General features: G+C 53.2%; 9 protein-coding genes across 9 annotated transcripts; 3 read left to right on the top strand and 6 right to left on the bottom strand.

Annotated features, from left to right (window-relative positions):
* The first annotated feature begins 1,497 nt into the window (after positions 1 to 1,497).
* BO97DRAFT_405743 (glycoside hydrolase family 71 protein) lies at positions 1,498 to 3,721 on the top strand. The gene is made up of 4 exons (XM_025695256.1): positions 1,498 to 1,784; positions 1,839 to 2,367; positions 2,447 to 2,672; positions 2,747 to 3,721. Exons 1-4 carry the CDS (start codon positions 1,662 to 1,664, stop codon positions 3,399 to 3,401), a joined length of 1,533 nt encoding a protein of 510 aa, XP_025551165.1. The 5' UTR covers positions 1,498 to 1,661; the 3' UTR covers positions 3,402 to 3,721.
* An 894-nt stretch (positions 3,722 to 4,615) lies between these two features.
* On the bottom strand, positions 4,616 to 6,001 carry BO97DRAFT_345949 (phosphatase PAP2 family protein; the record flags this gene model as incomplete). The annotated part of the gene is made up of 3 exons (XM_025691790.1): positions 4,616 to 5,231; positions 5,285 to 5,865; positions 5,924 to 6,001. 3 exons carry the CDS (start codon positions 5,999 to 6,001, stop codon positions 4,616 to 4,618), a joined length of 1,275 nt encoding a protein of 424 aa, XP_025551164.1.
* A 1,808-nt stretch (positions 6,002 to 7,809) lies between these two features.
* BO97DRAFT_405741 (YoaK family protein) lies at positions 7,810 to 9,249 on the bottom strand. Its single transcript, XM_025695255.1, has one exon. It carries the CDS (start codon positions 8,844 to 8,846, stop codon positions 7,971 to 7,973), a length of 876 nt encoding a protein of 291 aa, XP_025551163.1. The 5' UTR covers positions 8,847 to 9,249; the 3' UTR covers positions 7,810 to 7,970.
* A 173-nt stretch (positions 9,250 to 9,422) lies between these two features.
* Positions 9,423 to 11,568, bottom strand: BO97DRAFT_390928 (rhomboid protease PCP1). Its single transcript, XM_025693795.1, has 5 exons — positions 10,648 to 11,568; positions 10,484 to 10,587; positions 10,066 to 10,399; positions 9,830 to 10,004; positions 9,423 to 9,769 (listed from the first exon to the last, which is right to left on the bottom strand). The coding sequence occupies exons 1-5, from the start codon at positions 11,483 to 11,485 to the stop codon at positions 9,517 to 9,519; spliced, it is 1,704 nt and encodes a 567-aa protein (XP_025551162.1). The 5' UTR covers positions 11,486 to 11,568; the 3' UTR covers positions 9,423 to 9,516.
* Positions 11,569 to 11,658: 90 nt separating this feature from the next.
* BO97DRAFT_68328 (uncharacterized protein) lies at positions 11,659 to 12,761 on the top strand. Its single transcript, XM_025700988.1, has 2 exons — positions 11,659 to 11,847; positions 11,909 to 12,761. The coding sequence occupies exon 2, from the start codon at positions 11,997 to 11,999 to the stop codon at positions 12,462 to 12,464; it is 468 nt and encodes a 155-aa protein (XP_025551161.1). The 5' UTR covers positions 11,659 to 11,847; positions 11,909 to 11,996; the 3' UTR covers positions 12,465 to 12,761.
* Positions 12,762 to 12,946: 185 nt separating this feature from the next.
* On the top strand, positions 12,947 to 16,173 carry BO97DRAFT_369330 (putative DNA repair protein Rad4). Its single transcript, XM_025692737.1, has 4 exons — positions 12,947 to 13,571; positions 13,658 to 13,861; positions 13,917 to 14,262; positions 14,319 to 16,173. Exons 1-4 carry the CDS (start codon positions 13,017 to 13,019, stop codon positions 16,106 to 16,108), a joined length of 2,895 nt encoding a protein of 964 aa, XP_025551160.1. The 5' UTR covers positions 12,947 to 13,016; the 3' UTR covers positions 16,109 to 16,173.
* A 716-nt stretch (positions 16,174 to 16,889) lies between these two features.
* BO97DRAFT_478122 (NAD(P)-dependent alcohol dehydrogenase) lies at positions 16,890 to 18,356 on the bottom strand. The gene is made up of 2 exons (XM_025700606.1): positions 18,038 to 18,356; positions 16,890 to 17,965 (listed from the first exon to the last, which is right to left on the bottom strand). Exons 1-2 carry the CDS (start codon positions 18,208 to 18,210, stop codon positions 16,960 to 16,962), a joined length of 1,179 nt encoding a protein of 392 aa, XP_025551159.1. The 5' UTR covers positions 18,211 to 18,356; the 3' UTR covers positions 16,890 to 16,959.
* A 659-nt stretch (positions 18,357 to 19,015) lies between these two features.
* On the bottom strand, positions 19,016 to 20,444 carry BO97DRAFT_390917 (sucrase/ferredoxin-like domain-containing protein). Its single transcript, XM_025693794.1, has 2 exons — positions 19,907 to 20,444; positions 19,016 to 19,820 (listed from the first exon to the last, which is right to left on the bottom strand). Exons 1-2 carry the CDS (start codon positions 20,312 to 20,314, stop codon positions 19,155 to 19,157), a joined length of 1,074 nt encoding a protein of 357 aa, XP_025551158.1. The 5' UTR covers positions 20,315 to 20,444; the 3' UTR covers positions 19,016 to 19,154.
* A 458-nt stretch (positions 20,445 to 20,902) lies between these two features.
* Positions 20,903 to 22,641, bottom strand: BO97DRAFT_345927 (amino acid permease; the record flags this gene model as incomplete). Its single annotated transcript, XM_025691788.1, has 2 exons — positions 20,903 to 22,377; positions 22,431 to 22,641. 2 exons carry the CDS (start codon positions 22,639 to 22,641, stop codon positions 20,903 to 20,905), a joined length of 1,686 nt encoding a protein of 561 aa, XP_025551157.1.
* Positions 22,642 to 22,831: the final 190 nt, after the last annotated feature.

The following is a 22,831-nucleotide window of genomic DNA, read 5'->3' as shown; positions in this document are numbered from 1 at the left end:
TTATACCCTTGCAACCAGCCAATGCCGGTCCAACCAGGGATTAATTGCCAGCCATTCTAATCATCTGGCTTTTCTTGCCAGTCAGAAGAGTAAAGCTCGGAGGATTATATCCAACGTCCATCACGAATTCATGTTCATATGGATTCTTGGTGTTCAAGGAAGTAGTCGAAAGCATATCCAGTCATGAAAATTGGAGCAAACGACTATATAGTCACATGGGTCCTTGTAGCACCAGCTTGGCGGGTTGGGGATTAGGGTAAGCCATGACCTCCTTCCACCCCTGCAGGTCTGCCCGTCTACATCCGCCCTGCGGTGAAGATACACCGCAAAAGCCTTATGCTGGTAGCCTCCCACGCAAATATCACGGCTGCCACAACAATAGCAATTTGGTGGCAAAGCGAGTGCATATGTTCCGATTGTCTGGTGATGGCATCGCGTGGCTGATATGCCAGCCATGTTACCCCGCAGCTCGCGCATATGTCATGCCGGGGATGCAAGAAAAAGCAAGTCGGAGCCCACACTCTTCATGCATATATGCAGTGCTCACTGGGTTGCATTGGGCTGAAAAGCGCGCAGCATAAACAAAAGCATCTATCGCCCGTTGGTGCTGCATAGGCGCGGATTTAAGCGTTGCACTGGCTCCCGCAGGCTGTTTCGAAGTATTAAGATCATCAGTCGGTATCACGTCGGCAAATGTCAGCGCCAATCAGGGCCCGCAACTGGCCATTAATCCAGGTGGCACAAGCTCAAGTTCTATCACCGCCAGTTTTGTGTCTATCTTCCGGGGAAGCAGCTACCACTGTCCTAAGACGTTGACGGGAGGCTCGGCTTCATCCGTGGCTTTCTCTCTCCTCGCCCGTTTGATCTGCTCGGTAGACATGATTGCTCGATCGTCCTCGACACTCAAATCAGATGCTCCAAACTGATCACACTGATGGCAATCGACTCGTCGCGGCGATGCTTCTGTAGCATCGCAAATCCCAGGATTTACCCTTTTCGGATGCGATCAGGCTTCGTCCCCGTCCAGGCCCACACGCTTCCCATTGCGACAATTCGCGACCTCCGAGGCAAATGACAAGGAGCTTTTGATGCTATCCAGTGTAATTCAGTGCGATGTCTCTTGTTTCTTGTCGTCTCACAAGGCAAACGCTGTTTGGAGGGCTTTTTGGCCCCATGATGCTATCCTTGGGGGCCTCTGTGTTATTCGCCGGACACTGTCAGTGCTGACAGTATATAATGGGCCTGTGGAGCTCAATTTCGTTGATTAGAACAAGCGCAAACTGTCAAGGCTCAAGATCTTACATCCAAAGGGGAGATTTCCATCTTACGATTGGAGCATTCTTTGTTGGTGGCTTGGAAGGAATCCACCCGCCAGTTCCTGAAACTCAGGGTTCACTCGGGCTATGCAGCCACTACATCTTAGCGACAGAACTCAATAAATACTGCCTGATCTCTTGTTTTTATCTTCTTCGCCTCACATCTTGTTCTTCTTTCTTTACTCTCCCTTCTTCTCTTCAACTTTCTCTCTCTTTTTTTACTGTATAAGGGGTTGATCCTCTGCTCACATTCCTTGACATCCCTGATACATTCTGTGTCTGTATCTTATTTTTTTCATTTCTATACATTCCTTCACTCATTTCTATTTGATCAACAAATCCAAGATGAAGCTCTGGAAGCTACCATTCTATGCTCTTGCTGGGCTGGCTACCCTGGCGAGCAGTGCCCCTATCGACATCAACTCGACTATAGCCGCAAGTGACAAGCTCGTCTTCTGTCACTTCATGGTGGGTGAAAAATTTCGAGGATTGACAGAAACCAAACTAACCAATGAGTCACAGATTGGAATCACCAGTAATCGGCAGAGTTCCGCTGATTATGACGAGGACATGAGACAGGCAAAGGCGCTAGGGATTGACGCTTTTGCGCTGAACATCGGAGTGGACCCTTACACCGACACCCAGCTGAACTTTGCATACGAGTCAGCGGCCCGCAATGACATGAAGGTCTTCATCTCTTTTGACTTCAACTGGTACAACACCGGACAGGCCACCACCGTTGGGCAGAAGATCGCACAATACGGGAACCGACCGGCGCAATTGAAGGTGGACGGCAAGGTATTTGTCTCTTCGTTTGCGGGTGATGGACTCGATGTTCAACAAATGAAATCTTCCTCTGGGATGGATGTGTACTTCGCGCCGAATTTCCACCCAGGCCAGGGGGACTTCAGCAAGATCGACGGGGCGCTTAACTGGATGGCGTGGGACAATAACGGCGACAACAAGGCCCCAAGCGCCGGCCGCAATGTGTCCGTTGCCGAAGGGGACCAATCATACATCAAAGCGCTGGGAGGAAAGGGATATATCGCTCGTAAGTTTGACTTTTTGCCCGTCTCACTCGAGAGGCAGGGTTAGGAAAAAGAAAGGAAAAGCACTAATGCATGTTGCAGCTGCATCCGGTTGGTTTTTCACGCACTTCGGTGGAGAAGTGCCCTACAGTAAGAACTGGGTGTTCCCCGGTGATTTGCTGTGGTATAACCGCTGGAGGGAGATCTTGAGTCTTGGCCCTCGATTTGTCGAGATCATCACCTGGAATGACTATGGAGAATCGCACTACATTGGTCCTTTGTCTTCGCCCCACACCGACGATGGGGCCTCAAAATGGGTCATGGATATGTGAGTTGAGGCCCCCCTGTTCTGAAACCCGTTTCAAGTTCTCTTTTGTCGCTGACGGTTCTCAATCCCGATAGGCCACACGACGGCTGGCTGCAGATGTCCAAGCCCTTCATAGCCGCCTACAAGGCCGGCGCCAAGACTGTCGAGCCCTACATCACCGAGGAGAAGCTGATCTATTGGTACCGACCGACCCCAAAGGGAATCAGTTGCGACAACACCGACACCACCATGGAAGGCAGCCCGAACAACGCCAGTGGCAATTTCTTCCGCGGCCGGCCGAACGGCTGGGAGACGATGGAGGACGCCGTGTACGTGGTGTCGCTGCTCAAGTCCCCCGCCACCATTCAGGTCGCCTCGGGCAAGAACAGCAAGACCTTCGACGCGCCTGCGGGCGCCAGCGCCTTCACCGTGCCCATGGGAGTCGGCGCGCAGCGGTTCGCGCTTGTGCGCAACGGACAGAACGTGATGAGCGACACCAGCCTCAAGGACATCGTCGATACCTGCATCTGCGGCCTCTACAACTTCAATGCCTACGTCGGCACGGTGCCCGCGCCGACCACGATTGACAAGCTCGGCCCCGCCGGCCTGGCGTCGCTGTCGCAGGGTCTGCGCACCGCTTGTCCCACCAACACGCTGGGTGCCAGTTCCGGCCGGGTGGCCAGTGCCAGTGTCACGCCCTCCGTGTCGCCAACCCCAACCCCAACCCCAACCCCGACTCCTTATTCGTAGGTTGTCAATTCGACTGGTTCCTGATTCTCACCTCTCTACGACTTGATGTCCTTTGGTCTTTTCTTTTTCTTTGCCTTCTCGCACTCCTTTCTTCTTCTGCGTAGCCAGCGCTACCCAGCTCATTCATTTTCTTTCATTTCTCTAGCCAGGAGCTAAATCCCCAGGATGACCACTCTTTTGCATCCCCTTTCACCCCCACAGCGCAGGTCCTATCATACGAGTCATGACCGCTGATACTTTCTGACACTTTCTTTTTGAACACACGAAATCCTTTATATCTTCGATACCTTCACAGGCCAATTTGAACTTATCTGCCATTCACAAGAAATCCTTTTCCCGATCGTAGATTCTTTGACGTTTCAAGTCGAGTAGACACATCGCAAATTTCGGGACTGGTAATCAGCCCTCGGATCCTCATTTAAACCCTATCAAGGATCACCGCCCACCCCCCCGGACAATCACCAGAAACCTTAAACTCCGAGTTTCATTTCCCTCCCCTACGCCGCACAAACTCAGACTACAAATCCCCAGCTGATGGATGGATGGATTGGGGGGGAGGGAGATTAGACCCCCCACCCACCCCAAACCCAAATCAAACAAGACGTCGATCCTGGTAGCCTGGTAGCAATTCGCATACTAATTCCGCCCCCCAAATTGGATATGCTTGCGTACAAGGGTCGTACGGAAAAAAATTGAAGTTGGGTTTTAGGCTCCAGCTGAGGATGGAAAAATGCGTGGGTGGGTTAGTTGGTTTCTTTCTGGTTTGAATGGGTCTTTGAGGGGGGGTTCCGTACATGGTGGTATGATGCCATATCCACTCTGGAAAGCAGTACCAAGCGAGGGAAACCGGGCGGAATTGGTTGGATCGTATACCTACCGGTTAAGGACTGAGCTACCAACTCGGCCCGCGGCTCGAGGCGTGATGCTACGAGGGCATCGGTGATGATTCCGGCGGTCGGGCCGGGTTGCTGCCTGTCAGATCGGATGGATTATGGCCAGCGGATGTGCGTCTTACGGTGCGGGCTCGGACATAGAGGACGGGGGGGGATTACCAATAGGACTGAGGCTGAGGCTAACGGTCTAATTTAAAACTTATGCAATCAGATCAACGGTATCTGAAACTAGTCACAGTTGGATTCTCTCAAGGATGCAATATATTATTTGTTTTGCTTTGGTAGCTGCCTACTATGGCGGACCACTATGGGGTCTAAATATTATAAAGGACGGTAGTCGATACCGTCGCGGTCATTCTCGTCATCGGCCTGCACGCCTCTTCTCCGGCTTCCCGTCGTAGGGATCGGCTTCTCCAGCCGCAGAGCCCAGAGCAACAGATCCTCCAACGGGAGGAGGATCATCCAAATCCGGTTGCAGAAGAAGGAGAAAACCACTGAGAACGTGGCAACAACCGCGTCGAGCCAGTAGTGGTTGGCAGTGGCAACGATGACGGACAAGACGAGCATGGGGTAGACGAAGCCCAAAATGACGAGGAAAATGTCCCGGATCGTGATGCGCGCGGAGCGCTTGCCAAGCAGGCGGTGGAACACCCCGGAGTGATAGAAGAACGTGTTTCCAATGCAGAAGGCGTAGGTGAAATGCAGGCTGGGCATGGCCGCCAACTGGTTGACCATCTTGCCTCCTACCCAGACACTCTCAGCATGCTCCTGGCGCACTGTATCGTGAAAACCGAACGACTCGGGCAGCAGACGAGGCGGCATAAGGGGCCAGAAACAGAAGATGATGAAGGCCATGAAATTGCCGAGTGTCATCGTCCGGCGCGCGATAGCGAAACGCTCGAAGTCGGGGGCCGCATAGTACCACCAGGAAAGATAACTAAATGCACATTAGCCGACCAATCCAATCGAACGGGGATCAAGAAAACTTACGCGACCGTTCCAGGAATGTGAACAAGAGAATAGATGCGGTTGAAGAACGTCATCCAATTCGGGTGGCCATTGATGAAGAAGGACTGAAAGTCCGCCTCCTCGACCGGAAAGAAAATGCTGAGGAAAGAGTTGTGCTCAAGATTGAGAACGCCAATGGCATGGTCCTGGGCGAGTTGTACGACATCGCGACCGGCGGGAGACATGGACTGGGAGACGGCCTTGGTGCAGGAATAGAAGAGATAGTTCATGACCCAATAGAACATCTCGACCAAGAAAGGAAACTTCTGAAGGATCCGGCTGTGAAAATGGCGAGCGAACCGCGACGAATTGGGCGTCTTGACCGTGAACCACAGGCAGTTGCGACGCTTGGGAGGGTACTTGTTGTCCACTCCGGGGCTCGACAACAGTTGTGCACTACTTTCCCCCTCCGATAATATGTCGGTCGAATCGTTCGCTTCCTCATCTTTGTTGATGTATAACGGATGAGACGATCCTAGATCCCGATTGTTGTTCTTGCCGAAGATGCTGAAGTCCTTGCGACGGTTGAAGTATAAAGAGCTAAACATGATACTGAGAACTATCTGAGAAGGAAGTCAGCATGATTGCTGGCGGTGGAAGGGTAGACAAGGCAACACTTACAATCGGCTCAACCCATGAGTGAGAAGCGAACTGGGGCTTCCCCAGATCGACTGATTCCGAGTCATTGTTTGACGCCATGGTGAGTGCCAACGACTATGTGATACAAAAGATGTGTGGAAGGTAAAAAGCCGTTGTTGAATATCGGTTCAAGCGCCTAGCATTGGCATCCAGGTGCGTCGTGTCGATCCTGTGCAATGTTTCCTCCCGGGGGGCGTGAGGTATCGGCCCGAAATGGTGTCGCGTGGTCTGCCCCTATTCGCAGAAAAGACCCTTGTCGCAGCTAATCTCCGTTGGTACGTCGAAACGAGAGTGAAGTATATACAGAAGTCCAATTCGCGATGCAGGGCCCAAAACGCCAACGCCGACCGACAGTGCTGCTGGAAAGGGTATGTACAAGGCGCTTTGTTTTCAAGGGCGCAGGGACTTCGGGAGCATAAAGCGAGCCGAGATCCACCAAATAATGAGGAGCACACGAAAGAAAGGAAAACCAGGGGGGTGACTTCAAAGAAAGATCGAAGAAAGAAAGAAAAAAAGAAAGAAAGACAGAAAGACAGAGAAGGAGAGGAAAAGGGATAAGAGTGGGGTCGGAGAGGGGAGACAAGGTGGTGGTCAAGGAACAGACAGGCTGGGTCGTCGTCACCAGCAACTCAACGTTGGAGAGAGAGAGAGGGAGAGAGAGAGAGGAGAGCGACAGTGACAGTGTGGCTGTGACCCGAACACTACTAGTGGTGGTTGCCCGAGATGGTGGTTCTGCCAAGTGGGAAGACTGCAAGGATTGGATCGGTACTTTGTTGAACCCCTGTTCCAGCCTTTTGCACCATGCCTCCCTGCCCTGCCAGCTGCCCTTCACGATCTACGAATACGAGTACGGTCTTTCTCTTTACACAACTTGGTCACCGCTATGACGAGAACGAACGAAGCTAACTCCGACCTTGTGATATGCCTTCCTGACAGTTGAACACCCCACGACTGGCTTGGACTCTTGGTCGCGTGCACGGAGTTGTGGTGCAAGCCAATGTCAACCCGAACAATTGGCAAAGGATCGTGGAGAATGCGACCGAGGCAAAAGTTAATTTGGGCCCCGTTGTTGGCCTCTCATCATGAGCAGACACCGGAAGGTGGAGCGAGCAGTCCTGGGTCATGGTAAACATGCTGCTCAACTCTGGATGCTCAGACTTTTTTGTTCGCAGGCGAATCCTGGAGTTGAGCCACCGTGAAGATTTTGGCTTTTGTTTCCACGCGACCACTACGACGGGTCTGATCCTTATGCTTAAGCTTCTGACCCTCGAATTGTGCGCACCTTATTTCCCGAACCAGATCATCGCCAGTGCAGGCAAGGCTGGCCCCGGAGTATACCTTGCAAGATTCAGTTAGCCTCATCACTTCCACTTTGGACGTTCCCAACATGGGCGCATGATCTTTCAACCAACCGATGAGGCATAAACTTAATGCATACTGGAGTGTAGGAGATTGCACTACTCTGTATACTGTATCAGAGTTGGGTTATGCTGGGTCGATATGCATCTCTCTAGCTCGGAGCATTCATAACTTCCTGAACGCCACAACCCAAATTTGTTTCATATCCGCTTACTTAAACGCCAAGCCAGCACTAGCTAGGCACTAACTATAATCGCCAATTGCCGATGGTCGAAAGCTGGAATCCATCGCAAGGTCTTCCATATTGGACGTAGCTAGACACACTAGTACTTCCTAGTCGGTCGATTCTGCCAATCAGTGCCCTCGATAGAATTCTGAAGTCGGGGCTACTGGATTAGGTTTTCTGAGCATCAGTTGTCAAGGGTTGTTTGAGAAGCTCCGCGGGCACAGTAGCGTAGTTTGCGCTATCAGGTTAGATTATGATTCTATTCAGAACGATGTGTGTAGATCTCACGCCGTTTTACTTTGGATACTAAATCTACTCATCGCCTCTCCCATGCTGAAAGCTGTCTCTATCCGCTGTCCGAAAAAGTATGAGCAACGCCATGCACCGGTATCATGGTACCTAACCACCTCTGATCAACCACCCATCTCCACCGAGATACCAAGTCTACTCCTCCTCCTCCTCCTCATCACCACCAACCTTCTCCTCCCTCCACCACAACCACGTAACCGTAATCCCAGCCTTCAGGCCCACAGCCGTCCACAGCGCGCCCTGCAATCCGACCTCACTCTTCGCCCAGAAACCCCCCATAACGACCCCGACCACAAGCGCCAACACAGCGCCCAGGCGCCTCCACTCATCGGGATTCCCAGCAACAGACGACGCCCCCAACACCGGCGCCGAGAACAGATCACAGTAAATACTGGTCAAGACGACAGAAGTCAACGCAGAGAACTGCAGCACGCGACTCGCGACCGCCTGCCCGCTACCCTGGAACGCGACGAGCGCCAACGGCACGGCGGTAGTCCAGCCCAGCCCTGCGCCCCTGGGCGGACGATACACGCCAGTGATGACGGCGGCGACGGCGATGCAGAGCGTCTGGAGGGCGAAGGAGAGGGCCAGGGCGCCGCGCACCCGCGGCCCGCCGAAGAGGTGCCGGTGGAGGCACGCGAAGAAGAAACTGCCGCCGCAGAAACTGGTGATTGAGATCAGCGCTTTCAGCGATCGGTCGCCGCTGGCTTGGTCCACGCCTGCGAGGAGCCCCAGCCCTGCGTACACGGTGTTGCCGGTTTGCATGGAGACGAATGAGCCCCAGATGAAGACTGCTGATGAGTCTAGTAGTCCTGTGATTATGTAGCAGATTAGAAGAATTAGGTCGGTGTAGCGGCGTGATACGGGTTGGTGGAGGTGGGTTTTGAGCTGCGTGAGGCGCCAAGGGGTGGTTGTTGTTGAGGCACCCGTAGGGGCGTTGCGGTTGCGACCGAGGAGTGAGTCCCGTTCGTGTGCTGGGAATTGGTGGTATGGCATGTTGGAGCGCGCCATTGGGTGGTGTGCTTGTTGTCGCTGGTTGTTGTGTTACTGGGTGGCACGACGACAGACGCGAGGGTGCTGAGGCCTGATGTTGGTTCTGGTCGCTGCTGCTGCTGCTGCTGCGCGCGGGTTGGAATTTGTAGGAGGGATAGTATTTCACAACAAGCTTCCCCGGACGAGATGGGAACTAGGGGTTCCTGGATTGGGCTCAACACCTGCTCCGCGCGTCATTGACGTCGAACGAATCCAATGACGTGTGTTCTTGGCCCTGTAGGGCTGTAGATGCTAGATTGAGCTTGACTTGCTGCGCGTTAACCGGTTCAAGAGCATGATGGCTTGCCGAACGATCCGACAAGTAAACGAAACTCGGGGCGCCCCACCTCCCAAGGGGCTGCAGCTCAGAATATAACACAATCCTGGTCACTGCGAGCACTACTCTGACCGAACGGTAATAACGTCTACGCTTCTTAAAAGGCAGAGCGCAACGGCTAATTACATAATCAAATGACAGAGTGACCATCCGATAGGAAGACAAGGTTGGGTTACTGGCACAACACAAATCCATGCATGCTCTGGAAAGGAAAATGGGGGCAGTAGTATACATGTGCCTAACAAAACCTATAATATATACAGTTCTGTGAATCTACTAAAGTACTTGGATGCACAGATGCTACTTCACCACTCAGTTGGAGAACAGCCGTTCGAACCAGCTCATCTCTTCCCGACGCTTCTTCTCCTTTGCATTGCGCACGGCGGCCCACACAATTCCTGTGAGATAGCCACCGATGTGAGCCCAGTGGTCTAGAGTCGGGGCACGGAATGAGACCGCCAGACGAACAACTTCAGCTCCGACAATGCAGGATAGAATAACCCATCCACGGGCCGATACCACTTTTTGCCAGTCTTCGGGAAGGAGGTAGAAGGTGAGGTTGTCGCTGCAAAGCCCAGTATGATTAGAATTGTGAACCACCACAAAAGTGGAGTTGAATACGTACTTTGCATGGAGTATACACCAGCCTGCAACTATTCCGGAGATCGCTCCACTGGCTCCGAGAGCAGTGACAGTCCACTGGCCCAGAAGAACATGCGCAGTCAGAGAAAGAAAAGAACCGATGATACCAGATGCCATGTACAAGCTCAGGAATTCGCCCCGGCCGACTTCGTCATGTACTAAAGAGAAGTTGGAAATCAGTTCCCTGGGGTGAGAAGCGGAAGAGTCTGGTACACTCACGTCTAGTTCCAACAAACCAAAGCATGACCATGTTGACACCCAGATGCACAGGCTTTTGATGACTGAAGACATTGCCAACGAGGCTCAAGGGGCGAGGGTAGGCGGCCACACTGATGAAGTAGCGGTTAAGCAGTCTCCAGGCTGGAGGCCACGCCCGCCACAGAACGAATACTCCAACATTAATACCAACAATACCCATCATGGTTGCGGCTGCGCGAGGAGTATCGGGCCATAGCCGATCTGCTCTAGCAGGGGGTTCGTAGTATGCAGCGAAGGCATAGCAGAGACCCAGGGCGACCAGAGTAATCACGAGCGAAGGGATAATTCGGTGACTCTAATCAGAATTCATTAGACCAGACCCACAGTATAGACCCCAGAAAGGAAAGATTAGGTTTTCACACAAGCATGGTGAACATACCGTCGTGACTTTGCTTATGTCAATATCGTTATCAGTGGCACGAAGATGGTGCTTCTGAACCCAAGCAAGAAAAGGGCGTTCCTTGGGGTCTGCACGCTCCCGGACTATACAGCAGTCGAACGTTAGCAACCAATTCTCTCCCTTAACAACGACAGTTTCCTTACGTTCCAAAGCGGAGGTATCTTCGAACTTCTGCAGGGCAGTGTTCCGCTCCACTTGGCGCTTTATCTTCTCCTGATCCGCCGCCGCACCCTCTAACCATTCTTTCCGTTTGCTTTCTTCTTCCGCCAAGATCCTCGCTTCGTTGTGCTTGCGCATTTCTTTGAGAATACTCTTTCCGGAGACATCGTTATCCTCACCCAACTCCGCTTGGTATTGGCCGCTCTGGGGCTTGTAGAGACCTAATTCCTCGGCCTGCTTGATGAGCTTCTGTTCCTGTTCCAGCTCCTCCCGTTCGATACGGGCAAGGATTGCTGCATCCTCGTCCATAGGGTAGTGTTCGCGGAGGTAGTTCAGGGCTGCGTCGAGGCTGTGCCGGCGCACCGAGCGAGTAATATCAGCGGGGAGATCGAGGTCAAGAGTGCCATTCAGTCGTCTGCCATGAAGCACGGCAAGAACTCGGTTTCCCATGGACGGAGGGATCTTCGCACGGGCACCGAAGATGGAGTTGATTTCGGCGGGAGAGAACGCTGCGGGACGAGGCTTGACTCCATGGTCCACGGGAGGAGGCTTGCTGGCGCGGAGGAGCGAGGAAGTCTGGAATGAACGAGCGGGAGCCGAAGAGAAGATGCGCTGGAATCGACTGTTGGTGTTTCGAAAGGCATTATGCAGAGAGCCGAAGGAGCGAGTCGGAAAGCTGCTTCTATGACATGTAACCGGAGGTAGCGGAGAAGTGAGATAATTGGCGATGGGGAGCGCCTTCGGGCTGACGGAGGGGAACAAGCTCGAGGCACGTAGCCCCGGGCATGGAGCGCGCCATGCTATACCCAAGACATTGCTCATAGCAAGCGACAGTGATCAAAGACCGTGCTACAACAATGGCGGTGTTGTGAAGAGGCTTACCACTCGACAAGTATGAATTCTAAGGGAGGTGGGATCGGTCGATTTTCTCCGGCCGCCGGAAGTTGTTCCGAAGGAGAGATCTTGGGCTGTGTTTGGCTGAGCAGATGGAGACTACAGATTCACCAGTGTGAAAGCTAACGACTTCTCCTACATTCCGAGATTGGCTTTTACGGGGAAGGTCTGCTTATTTTCTAATTCTATACTATGCTAAATGGGCGATAGCAAACAGAACAGCACCTCCCCTATACTGTACGCTCACACGGTATCGCACTATCGTCACGTGGTGATAAACAACCATCATTGTCAGTCGAGTCGCAACAGAATAAACCAAAACGGAGAGGAGAACAACTGACTGCATAACAGACCACAAGTGTCTTTGTGACATCGAGCCTCGTATCCTATATCCATAGTGCTCGCATAATTCGGCTCACGGACCATAACGCCTTTCACAATGTCCGACGAATCTCTTCCGATCTCCCCACTTGCCTTCGCCGAAGCCATCAAAGAGCTTCCCCTCCCCGTCCTCTACGCCAAGGTCTCTGAGATCCGAAACTCGATCGCTCACCTACATCGCTCGAACGCAGAACTACAGAGCTTCATCGACGAGTCATGCGAGAGTGATACCGAAAAGCGAGAGCTGGAGAGCTATATCACCGAAAACAAAGATGTGGTCACTGCTATGATGGAGAGGGTCACGCTACTCAAGGCGGAGGTCGAGAGCCGCGGACAACAGTGGATCGAGCTGGATGAGAAAAATAACGAGGACAAGGAGACAAATGGAGATTCCCATGAGATAAATGGGGATACACCGCCTGCTGCGCATCAAGGTCAAACAACGGCTGCCTCGAGGGGAGAGAATGCTTCCAGGAATACGCAAAATGCGGGAGAAGAGGGAGAAGAGGAGGGAGTTTATCTATGAAGCGCTGGCTTTGCAGCTTGCATAGTGACATATGATCTTTCAGATTCATTGTGTTTCATGATGGGACGAGTTCTCGAGGGTAGTTGTGCCATAGATTTGTATACCCAGGGCATAATCATATTCAACGCAGTAATGCTTTCCAGCCGAGTCATGTGCGCTTTTCTCGCTGACTATAAAGAATCAGCCCCAATTTCAGATTTAGGAGGGGCGCCGGTTTATTTCATTGTTACTGAGATTGAAGGCAATGATGCCTGGGAGATGTCTAATATACACTGTCTACTCTTTGATCATTCCAGATATAGCACCCAAGCCAGACACACGCGCGGGGATAGCTCTGATGCAAACACAGCAAACCTCGATTCTCGGGTGTCAGCGATGCGGCAACTAACGGCTACGATCACGTGGTGGTGGAGCAAGCGGCGTCATAGGCACGGACGGGAACACTCTCTAGCTTCCATCCCGCGGGTTCGATCCGCTTCAGTTCCCAGAGTGTCGGAGTACTGTACATATCAGCCTTCCGAGTTTGTACATACAGTCCTTTTTTTTGGGTAAATGGCAGGACGCGCCCCTGCACGTCGCTCGACGCGGCGTATTCAAAGTGGCCAGAACCAGAACCACGAATCGAATGATGATCAACAAATACCGCACGTCTACCGGGAAATGCTGGCTGAGGCGGAGGCGCGAGAACCTCAGGCCATCGACCATGATCGCTTACCAAAGAAACGCAAAGTCGCGCAACAAACCCATACACCACGCCCACAAGTAGTACATCAAGAAGCTTCGGCTTTACGTACAGATGATGAGTCGAATGGCCAACAAGTGCAGACCGTGTATGACTCGCCCACGTCATCATCCGAGGAATCGGATATGGAATGGGAAGACATCGACCTGCAGCCTACAGTACCAGAAGCGTCGTCAGATGACTCGTCTATCCAAATTACTTTGGATCGACCCGAAGATAGCGGCCAGCATAAGAGAGGACCTAAGCGCCAGCCGATCACTGCCGCAGAGAAGCGGTTGAGACTTGATATCCACAAAGTCCATCTCCTTTGCCTCTTGCGGCATGTACAAATTCGTAATCGATGGTGCAATGATGATGAGCTCCAGGTGCGTTTGAAGCTTTTACTCTTGGCTGCCATGTTCGCACGCAAGAATAGCTTATAATGGCTCTCCAGATCTGACTTTGATGCCAGGGCGCTCTCAAGAGAATGATTTCGAAGAAGACGATATCTCTATTACATCCACCCGAGAGCAAACCAGAGCATAACAGGTCAACATCGTTTATAGACGGTCTCAACCAGGTCAGCGACGCATTCAGTAGGCGGTTCAAAGTAACAAAACCTGGCCTTAAGCGACCACATTGGGCCCAGAGTCCGGAAGCTTTGAAGCAAAGAGTGGTAATAACTGGCCTGTTCTGATGTATGATATTGCCGCGATTAACGTTGACTTTAGGAAACTATCCTCTCCGACGCCGAGGTCTTCACATCGGTAGATGACTTCAGGAAACAAGCCCTTACCCTGCAGGGATCTCGTGATTTCGGTGCCCAACTGTTCTGTGCTCTACTACGATCTGTAGCTGTAGAGGCAAGATTGGTCTGCTCTCTGCAGCCATTGCCATTTTCGGGCGTTACTAAAGAAATGACACCGAACGTCTCGACTGCAAAGATAATGATCATTGCAGCGGACAGTTCAGAGAAGTCTTCAGATGAGGCAACGCGCCCCAAGTCACGCTCTGGAGCGCAACGACTGACCCGGCCCGGCTTCAAACCATCACGGCCACCGGCCAGTCCGAGAGAGAGTAGGTCAAAGCTCCCTTGCTACTCAATGGAAAAGATGCTCACTGTCCTACCAAAGTCCCATATTCCCGGAATCAAGAGTCATCTTACCCAGTATTCTGGGTGGAAGCCTTGAATGAGGCCATCGATAAATGGATCCCCGTTGATCCGATAGTCACTAGATCACTGGCAAAATCGTTCAAATTTGAGCCACCCGCCACCGATGCAAACAATCTCATGAGCTACGTGGTTGCGTTCGAGGATGATGCATCTGTGCGAGACGTGACCCGGCGATACGCCAAGGCTTTCAATGCCAAAACACGCAAGTTCCGCGTCGAGTCGACCACTCGTAATAGAACATGGTGGGATCGCGTACTTCAGATCTATGAGAAGCCGTTTCTCGAAGACCGCGACCAGTTGGAGGTAAGTGAGCTTACCGCCAAGACCGCGGCGGAGCCTATGCCTCGAAACATCCAAGATTTCAAAGATCATCCGATTTACGCACTGGAACGACATCTCCGGCGCAGCGAGGTCGTCCACCCGAAGCGGGTGATCGGACAGGTCAGTCTCGGCAAACCCGGGTCCAAGAATCAGACTTTGGCGCCAGTGTACCGTCGATCGGACGTTCAGACTGTGCGCAGCGCAGATAAGTGGTACCGTCTGGGGCGAGACATCAAGACGGGCGAACAACCATTGAAGCGCGTCAAGGCCCGCAGACCTCAGGCTAGAGGACTACCCGAAGATGAGGATGAGAGCGATGCGGCGCCCGAAACCGCTCTCTACGCACTCTTCCAGACCCAAGTTTATGTCCCACCGCCGGTAGTTAACGGCAGAATACCGAAGAATGTTTACGGGAACCTGGACGTCTACACGCCAAGCATGATCCCAGCCGGTGGTATTCATATCGGCCACCCTGATGCTACGCATGCGGCTAAAATACTAGGAATCGACTTCGCGGCCGCCGTCACCGGTTTTACCTTCCAAGGACGCCATGGAACTGCTGTCTATACCGGTGTGGTTGTCGCGGAAGAGCACCGCGAAGCGATCATGGCAGTCATCGACGGTCTCGAGCGAGAAAGACTGCATGAAGAGCTGGAGACACGGACCGCGGAAGTGTTGAAGGCGTGGAAGCACTTGCTCTTGAGACTCCGCATTGCAGAGCGGGTTAAGGGTTACGCGATCGAGGGCGATGAAGACATGGATGAAGAGAGTGGTACTGAGCCGAATGAAGAGGCTGACGGGCCTGTGGACGACGACCTAGGGGGCGGGTTTATCCCCGAGTCGGACGCCGAGACGCCGGATGCCTCAATGGAAGGAGGCGGCTTCCTCCCCGAAGCAGACACGAAGACACCAGAACCCTCGGTGGGGGGAGGAGGCTTCATGCCAGACTCGCCGATGCAAAGTTCTATGGATCTGGATCCTGTTGCATCTGGAAGCCGTGGTGCAAACCCTTCTAGAGAGCCTCCGCAACGAAGCCCCGTGATGCGCACACATCCAGAACCAGACAAGCGACCGACCCCAGCCAGACCATCCCGCTACACCCTAGTCGTTGTGTCGAAGAACATAGCGTCCACCGAGCCCTCGACACCCGACCCCCACCCAGGCGATGCCCCTCGAACGTCAAGCCCTGCTGCAGTCGATCCGCCCGCCCAGGAACCCAGCTCCTCAAACGTACCTTCGGCTATCAACGAGCCATCGTCAGCCGGTGGTACTCCTGCAACTACCGCTCCAGACGCCGTGCAAACACATTCACAATCCCCCAAATCAGAAGCCTCTGGTCCCCCATCGCGCAGAGTGAGCGAGACATCACTGCTATCGGAGGACCCCGATGACGAAGACGCGATCCCGGAGTGGCTCATGTCGGATTAGAGGTATTTTGTATACAGAAGATTTTGGAATCTGATCACGTCGTTATGTGCATACGTATACTAACCATGCCATCAATTTCTATTTAGCCAGTGGACTCCAGTATTCAGTAATAAGGTGCGAATCGAACCGTAGTGAAAGACGAGGGGAGGTCGAAAGCCATCCTTCCCACCCCGCTCCAAATCTAACGTACTTCCCTGTCCAACCCACATAACCTAAATCGAGAAAGGAGCCAGTATCGCCTAGGACAATGAACGGATATCGAAGTGAGGGAAGTTTGAGCCACCGTGAATCCATCGCACTTAAATCAACTAACCCTGCTCAATGACACCCGTGTAGAATAACTATCGGTGATCAGACTTCATCTATCTATAGTCACAGTATGGAGACCTCATTCGGCAATCGAACCATCTAATCGTAGACACAGATCGAGATCCAGCCTGAGCTTGATTAGCTTGTGTCGATCGTCGATCGTCTTGAGGTACATTGAGGACCCGGGGAGCTGGGTGGCTGTTAGTATAAGATTGAGGGGTGCTCTTAGTTTAGACTCTTGGATCTGTAGGGTAAGGCGTCTACTTCTTCCCTCTATAACAGTATGGGACAGGGAAGCATCGAAGATATTATCAAGATCGTTTGTCTCTGATCTAGCAGATCGATCGCTACAAGTTATGGACGCAATCCACAATGGTGATAAGCAACGACACACTACGAACCAGACATCCTAAGATCATCACGACATTGACATCCATTTGTGGTGTATGAAAGGCGACCCGTCACCTTTATCCTCTAATGAACAAAACAGAAAGAAAGTACAGAGTTATAACCAAAGAAACATTTTTCATCACACATCAATTCTAAAACTTCTGACCAGCGGAAGCAGCCTTGACATCCTCGTCGGAGCTCATGATCTGGACCTTGATGGCGCCGGTCTTGGGGTTAGCGGCGGTCTCGAAGGCCTTGAGGGCATCCTCCAAGGCGAAGCGGTGGGTGACGAGCTTCTGGAGGTTGATGATGCCGTTGCGGACGAGGCGGATGGCGCGGGGCCAGGTGTTGCAGTAGCGGTACTGGTACTGGAGGTCGATCTCCTGGGTGCTGAGGCGCATGAAGGGGATGGTCATCTCGTTCTTGCCGACGCCGATGACGAAGACCTTGCCGCCGAACTTGACGCTCCAGATGGCGGAGGCGACGCTGCTCTCGACGCCGGTGCACTCGAGCGCGATGCGCGGCCGCAGCGCCATCGGGCTCGCCGCCTGCGCCGCGTCGCCGTCGTTGAACGTCAGCACGATGCCCTCCGCGTTCTCCTCGGCCGACTTGCCCATCTGCACCTTGTACGTGCGCACCCCCGGCACCAGCGACTGCGCGAACTGCAGCCGGCTCTCGTCGATGTCCGTGATCACGATGGGCGTGGCGCCCGCGGCGTGCGCACTCAGCAACGTGATCAGCCCGATGGGGCCCGCGCCCGTGATCAGGCACGGGTCGCCGAGCCGCAGGCCGCTGCGCTCGATCGCCGCCAGCGACACGCTGAGCGGCTCCAGCAGCGCTCCGTCCTCGTAGCTCATCTCGTCGCCGATCTTGTGGCACCAGATCGCTGGGTGGTTGACGTAGCGCCGCAGCAGCCCGTCCACCGGCGGCGTGGACAGGAACTGGACGCGCTCGCATCCGTTGTACCGGCCCGTCAGGCACGGCTCGCACGCATTGCAGATGATGTTGGGCTCGATCGCCACCCGGTCACCGGGCTTCAGGGAGGTGACGTCCGGTGCGACGGCGACGACCTGTCCCGCGGATTCGTGGCCGAGGATGTGGTCGCCCGTCACGATCATCGGGCCGATGCAGCCTGCGTGCCAGAAGTGCACGTCGGATCTGGGAATTGCCGGCAATGGGTTAGTCGATTTGCACCGTTGACGGTAACTTCAGGAGGCAGTGACAACGTACCCGCAAATTCCGGTGCTGCGGACCTGGATCGTGACCTCCCCAGGCTGCAGGCCTGCTCCGCTCTTGACATCCTCCAGCGATGGCTTGGATTCCGCAACCCACAAATCATGGTTGGTGTTGGTGTAAACACCGATGTTGGGCTTCTCGAGCGCTGTCACAGTTGCGGTGGCCATGGTGTACTGAAGACAAGACGATGGACTATAAGGAGGAGACGAAGGAAAGGAGAGGTAGAGAAGAGGGAGGAGGGAGAGGGAAGTAAGAGAGAGAGAGATACGTGGGGTAGGATTGATGGCAAAGGAGCGACGAAGGAAGCTTTAATACGAAAGGGTCAGGAGGGCTTGAGCCCCTCCATGATCAGCACATGAACTGGGATTATGTGGAGAGATAGAGATACTCTCCTCGTAGAGAATGAGGAAGATCTCCTTCTGGGTTGCCACCAATTGCCTTACTCCAGTTCCAATTTACCCGGTGGCCCCGCCAGGCGGGGTTCTTGCCGACTATACTTACAACTTACAACATAGTCTTACACTCTGAGTCTCGGACTGGACTGCACTATACTTCAATCTCAAGTCACAAGGTCAAGCATCAATCCCCCGATTGTCTCAGCCCAATCTAAGCCTTGGTTGATTGCATGCACTGGCTCGGTTAATTGGGTGCTGGACCAGGGGCTGTCTGTCTGCGCAGCCTATCTCAGGTCGCGAATGGAGCAGAATTGATTACACACACCGCAGTCACCAGCACTCTAGAGGCATTCTAGAAGTCGGTGGCTTTTGCAGCGAGAAAGCAGAGAGTTGGTGGAAGTGTGGGGTTGCTGACTATTCGGTCTCCACTGCTGCAAAACGGTAATTCTCCGGTGGCACATCACCATCCATAGAAATATTATGCCCCAAGTATTAAAAACCACAGCTCACATGACAAACCAAGATGCTGGAGAATGCTGGAATAATTGCCGAGTGGTTACTCCAACAGATTCCAATCCGTGAATTCTATCCTGTCGATATCTTGTCAATATCGGACAAATCTAAGGTAACTCTCCGCTAGTATACAGAACGAGCAATATACCATGCGCAACGAACCAGGGCCAAAAGAATCTATCCATCTACGATAACCCGATTCATCAAAGTCGCAGAATCCCACCATCCCGATCAATACCCCCGCGGAAATGGTCTGCAATCACCCTGCCTCCCAGGATAGTCTCCTCGACCACGCCCTGCACATGCTTGGGTTCAATGCGCCCATACCAGATCCCCTTACCGGCCAGCGGATGGGACGTTGAGGACGACGCGTCTCGCCCGGCCGTCATGCCAGGAGGAATATAGACGATAACGTTCCCGGCGTACTTGTGCCCTCCAATGTGGCTGATCAGCCCGACATGCGCGTGGTCGGGACTGTCCACCACATCGCCGTTGCGGCCAGTGGACGCGAACCCTCTTTCGCGCAGCATACGTTGAAATTCTGCTTCCAGGACGGGCGCCATCACGCCGCAGCGCATGTCGCGGCCGCCGTGCCCGCAGATCAGGACAACGGGCGAGTGCCGCAGGTCGACGGCGTCCGGGAACTCGGCGGCCAGTTCCTGGCGGCGCGTGAGGCCGCCGTGTCGCGACTTGATCGGGAGAAGATGTGCCTGGATGAAGGTCGAGAGGTCAGGGTTCGTGGAGGATGTGCTCTGGGTTGGGACGGAGGGGAAGTATTTGAAGCTGGGGAAGAGAAAGGCGGACGCGGTTTGGGAAGCCGGTGATGAAGGCGCGAACGAGGAATTCGTGACGAGGATGTTGTTATATGGCTATTCAGCGTTCATCGGATGTTAGTAGCGTACTTGGGTGTCAGATTGAGTCCTGGGACAAGCTGATGCCCAGAGCAAATTCTTACGTCGGCAAATCGCCCCCCGCGTCCGAGTAGACCCTTCAACCCTCGGACGAGCTCCCCCCAGTTCTGTCCCTTCCCGTCATCCTCGATACGACTCGTCCAGTCCCTCTGGCCGGTGCACACCAGCAGTTGCTGCGCGTACGCCGCCATGGTGCCATTGAGGGCCTGCTCGTGGTCGATGGGTGCGGGCAGATCGGGCGTGGGAGGACATGAGCAGCCGGGCTCCGGGCATGACTTGGTCACAGGGAACGGCGGAGGGATTTCAAGGGGGATTCGCGCGTGTCGTAAATTTAATGCAGTGGACGAAAAATGGCGAGCGCTCGATGCGAGTGGCGGGCTGTGCTTGAAGGCGAATTTGGGGAATCGGCAGCTCAAGGCCGCAAGAGCGGTTATTTGTCGTGACCTTGCCATGTCCGCGGAGCCCACGTTGTGGTGACAATGCGAAAGTTCTCGAACTAGCAGCGAAGTGTAAGTTTTGACGACGCGCTATGAGAGTCTTAGGTCCTGTGAGTATGACGAAACTCCAATCAATTTATTGTCGCATAGCGTCAGAAACTCGTTCGGGGTATTCGGAGACCTCGGAGATAACAATTTATGATGAATAATCCGGTAATCATGGGTGGGTTTTGCCTCGCTCTTATCTTATCGGTTCATTGACCAGTTACCTTGGGTATTAGGTATTGAGGAACTATGTATTGATCTCATGAAAAGGTGGTAGGTCAGATTCACCTATTTCAGACCTGTGATACTATGATACAAGGATGAGCTCAGGAACAGAGTAAAAGAAATGCAGAGTCTATTGTACAGGCTCGAGTGACCTAATGCTATATATGGCAAATAAACACAAACCAGCTGATATTATATACAAGAACTTGCTTTGACTTCGACGTCGTTTGGCAGGATCACGCCAGGCATCTGCCGATGATCGAATGCTGAATCAGACATTCAGCTTCGTGAACGCTTCTCGAACTTTATTTGGAATAAAAGGCATGCACAGATCTAACCCATGATGCTGTCCCAAAGTCTCCGACCCCATCCATCCTTGGGGTTCGAGGTTTCCCAGTTGGTGAACTGCGGTCTACCAGTATCAAGGTCCGCCTCAAGAGGGGGGACAAACGACGTGCGGTAGAATATCTTGTGTGCGAGGTACAGGACAACGAAGAGAACCGGGCAAACATAGGCAACCCAGAAATCGGAAATGTTGAAGTGGGGAATCCAAGCGGTGAATCCCTGGGTGAAAATGATGAGAATGTTGAAGAAAAGACCGTACCACGCGAGGTAGGGCTGACCCCAGGATCTGTAGGGCAGCGTTTCGCGGGATACATCACGAGCATCCATTGCCTTCATGAAGGCGATGTGACTGGCGTTAATAGATGTCCAGCAAATGAAACCAGCCACACTGGAAATGTTGACCAGCCAGTTGAAGACAGTAGTTCCGGAGCTCGACACGTTCATGAATCCCAGAAGTCCGAAGAGGGCAGTGAAGGTAACGCTGATATATGGCACGCCACGCTTGGTGACCCAGCCAAAGTAGGAAGGCGCGAAACCCTCTTGAGCCAGACCAAGAAGAACACGGCTACCACTGTAAACATTGGAATTGGCAGCAGAGAGAACGACCGTCAGAAGCACCGCGTTGATCAGACTGGGAAGAACCTTGACTCCTGCCAGGTTGGCCGCAATAACCATGGGAGAAGCGGATGCATTACCGGCGTCGCTGGCGAGGTTGGGGTTGTCATAAGGCACCAATAGACCGATGAAGAAAATGGTCAAAACGAAGAAGATCAAAATGCGGATGAACGTCTTGCGGATTGCGGAGGGGACGGTCTTCTGAGGGTTCTCGGTCTCACCAGCAGCAACACCGACAAGCTCGGTGCCCTGGTAAGAGAAACCAGCCTGGATGAGTACCGCCCAGAAACCCACGAATTTTCCAACCGCCAGATCGGAAGTTATCAGGTAGGGGGCAAACGCGCCAGGGCTATGCCAATACTTGAAACCCAGGTAGCCTTGTTGCCCCACACCGGCGTCAATGCAGATAGCGAAGATCATGAATCCCAACACAGTCAACACCTTGGTCAGAGAGAACCAGAATTCAAGCTCGCCGTAAAATCCGACAGGGAGGTAATTAAGGGCCGAGATAACAACCCAGAAAACGCCGATAAAGATGGCGATGTTCAGATCCTCGTTCCAGAACTTGATGATCATACCGGTGGCAGTCAGTTCGACAGCGTATGTTGACGCCCAGTTGAACCAATATATCCAGCCCATTGCGAAACCCAAGCTCGGATCGACAAGGCGAGCGGCGTAGGTGGTAAAAGCACCAGTAACGGGAATGTAGGTCGCCATTTCTCCCAAAGAGCACATGACGGAGTACACGATCGAACCGACGAAGGCGTAGGCGATAAGGGCACCAGCCGGACCAGCCTCTGCCAGTGCTGTTCCACTGCTGATGAAAAGACCAGTTCCGATTGTTCCTCCTACACGCCGGTTAGTTCGGTAAAAGATCTGTAGCAAGATCGGGGAACCTCACCGATGGCAATCATTTGCAGATGGCGGTTCTTCAGGTTACGCTTGAGCTTTCCCTCCTCCTCATGATCACTCTCAATATCCTTGACATTGTCCTGTGCCGATCCAAAACGGCGTCGCGACCGCAGCCCGCTGTTGCTGTCGGAAGAGTTGGGGTCATCAACAACACTCTCCACGCCCATCTTAGCGGGCGAAATGTCGTCCTGTTCGCCCATCTTGGCGGAAGAATTGACAGACAGGTCCCGGGAGCAGAATGGCTACCGTATCCCAATAGGTAACGTGCCAACGACTTCTACCAGAAAGCTTGGTTGCAGAAAGTGTGCGGCGTCACAGTGACAGACAGAGGTAAACGTCAGAAAAACGGGGGAAGCAGTTGGTTAAGGGACAGATCTGGCTCTAGGTAGA

The sequence above is a fragment of the Aspergillus homomorphus genome, assembly GCF_003184865.1.
Source record: "Aspergillus homomorphus CBS 101889 unplaced genomic scaffold BO97scaffold_19, whole genome shotgun sequence".
Lineage (NCBI taxonomy): Eukaryota > Fungi > Ascomycota > Eurotiomycetes > Eurotiales > Aspergillaceae > Aspergillus > Aspergillus homomorphus.
The sequence above is the reverse complement of the archived record's forward strand: the minus strand, read 5'-3'. Positions and strand labels throughout refer to the sequence as shown.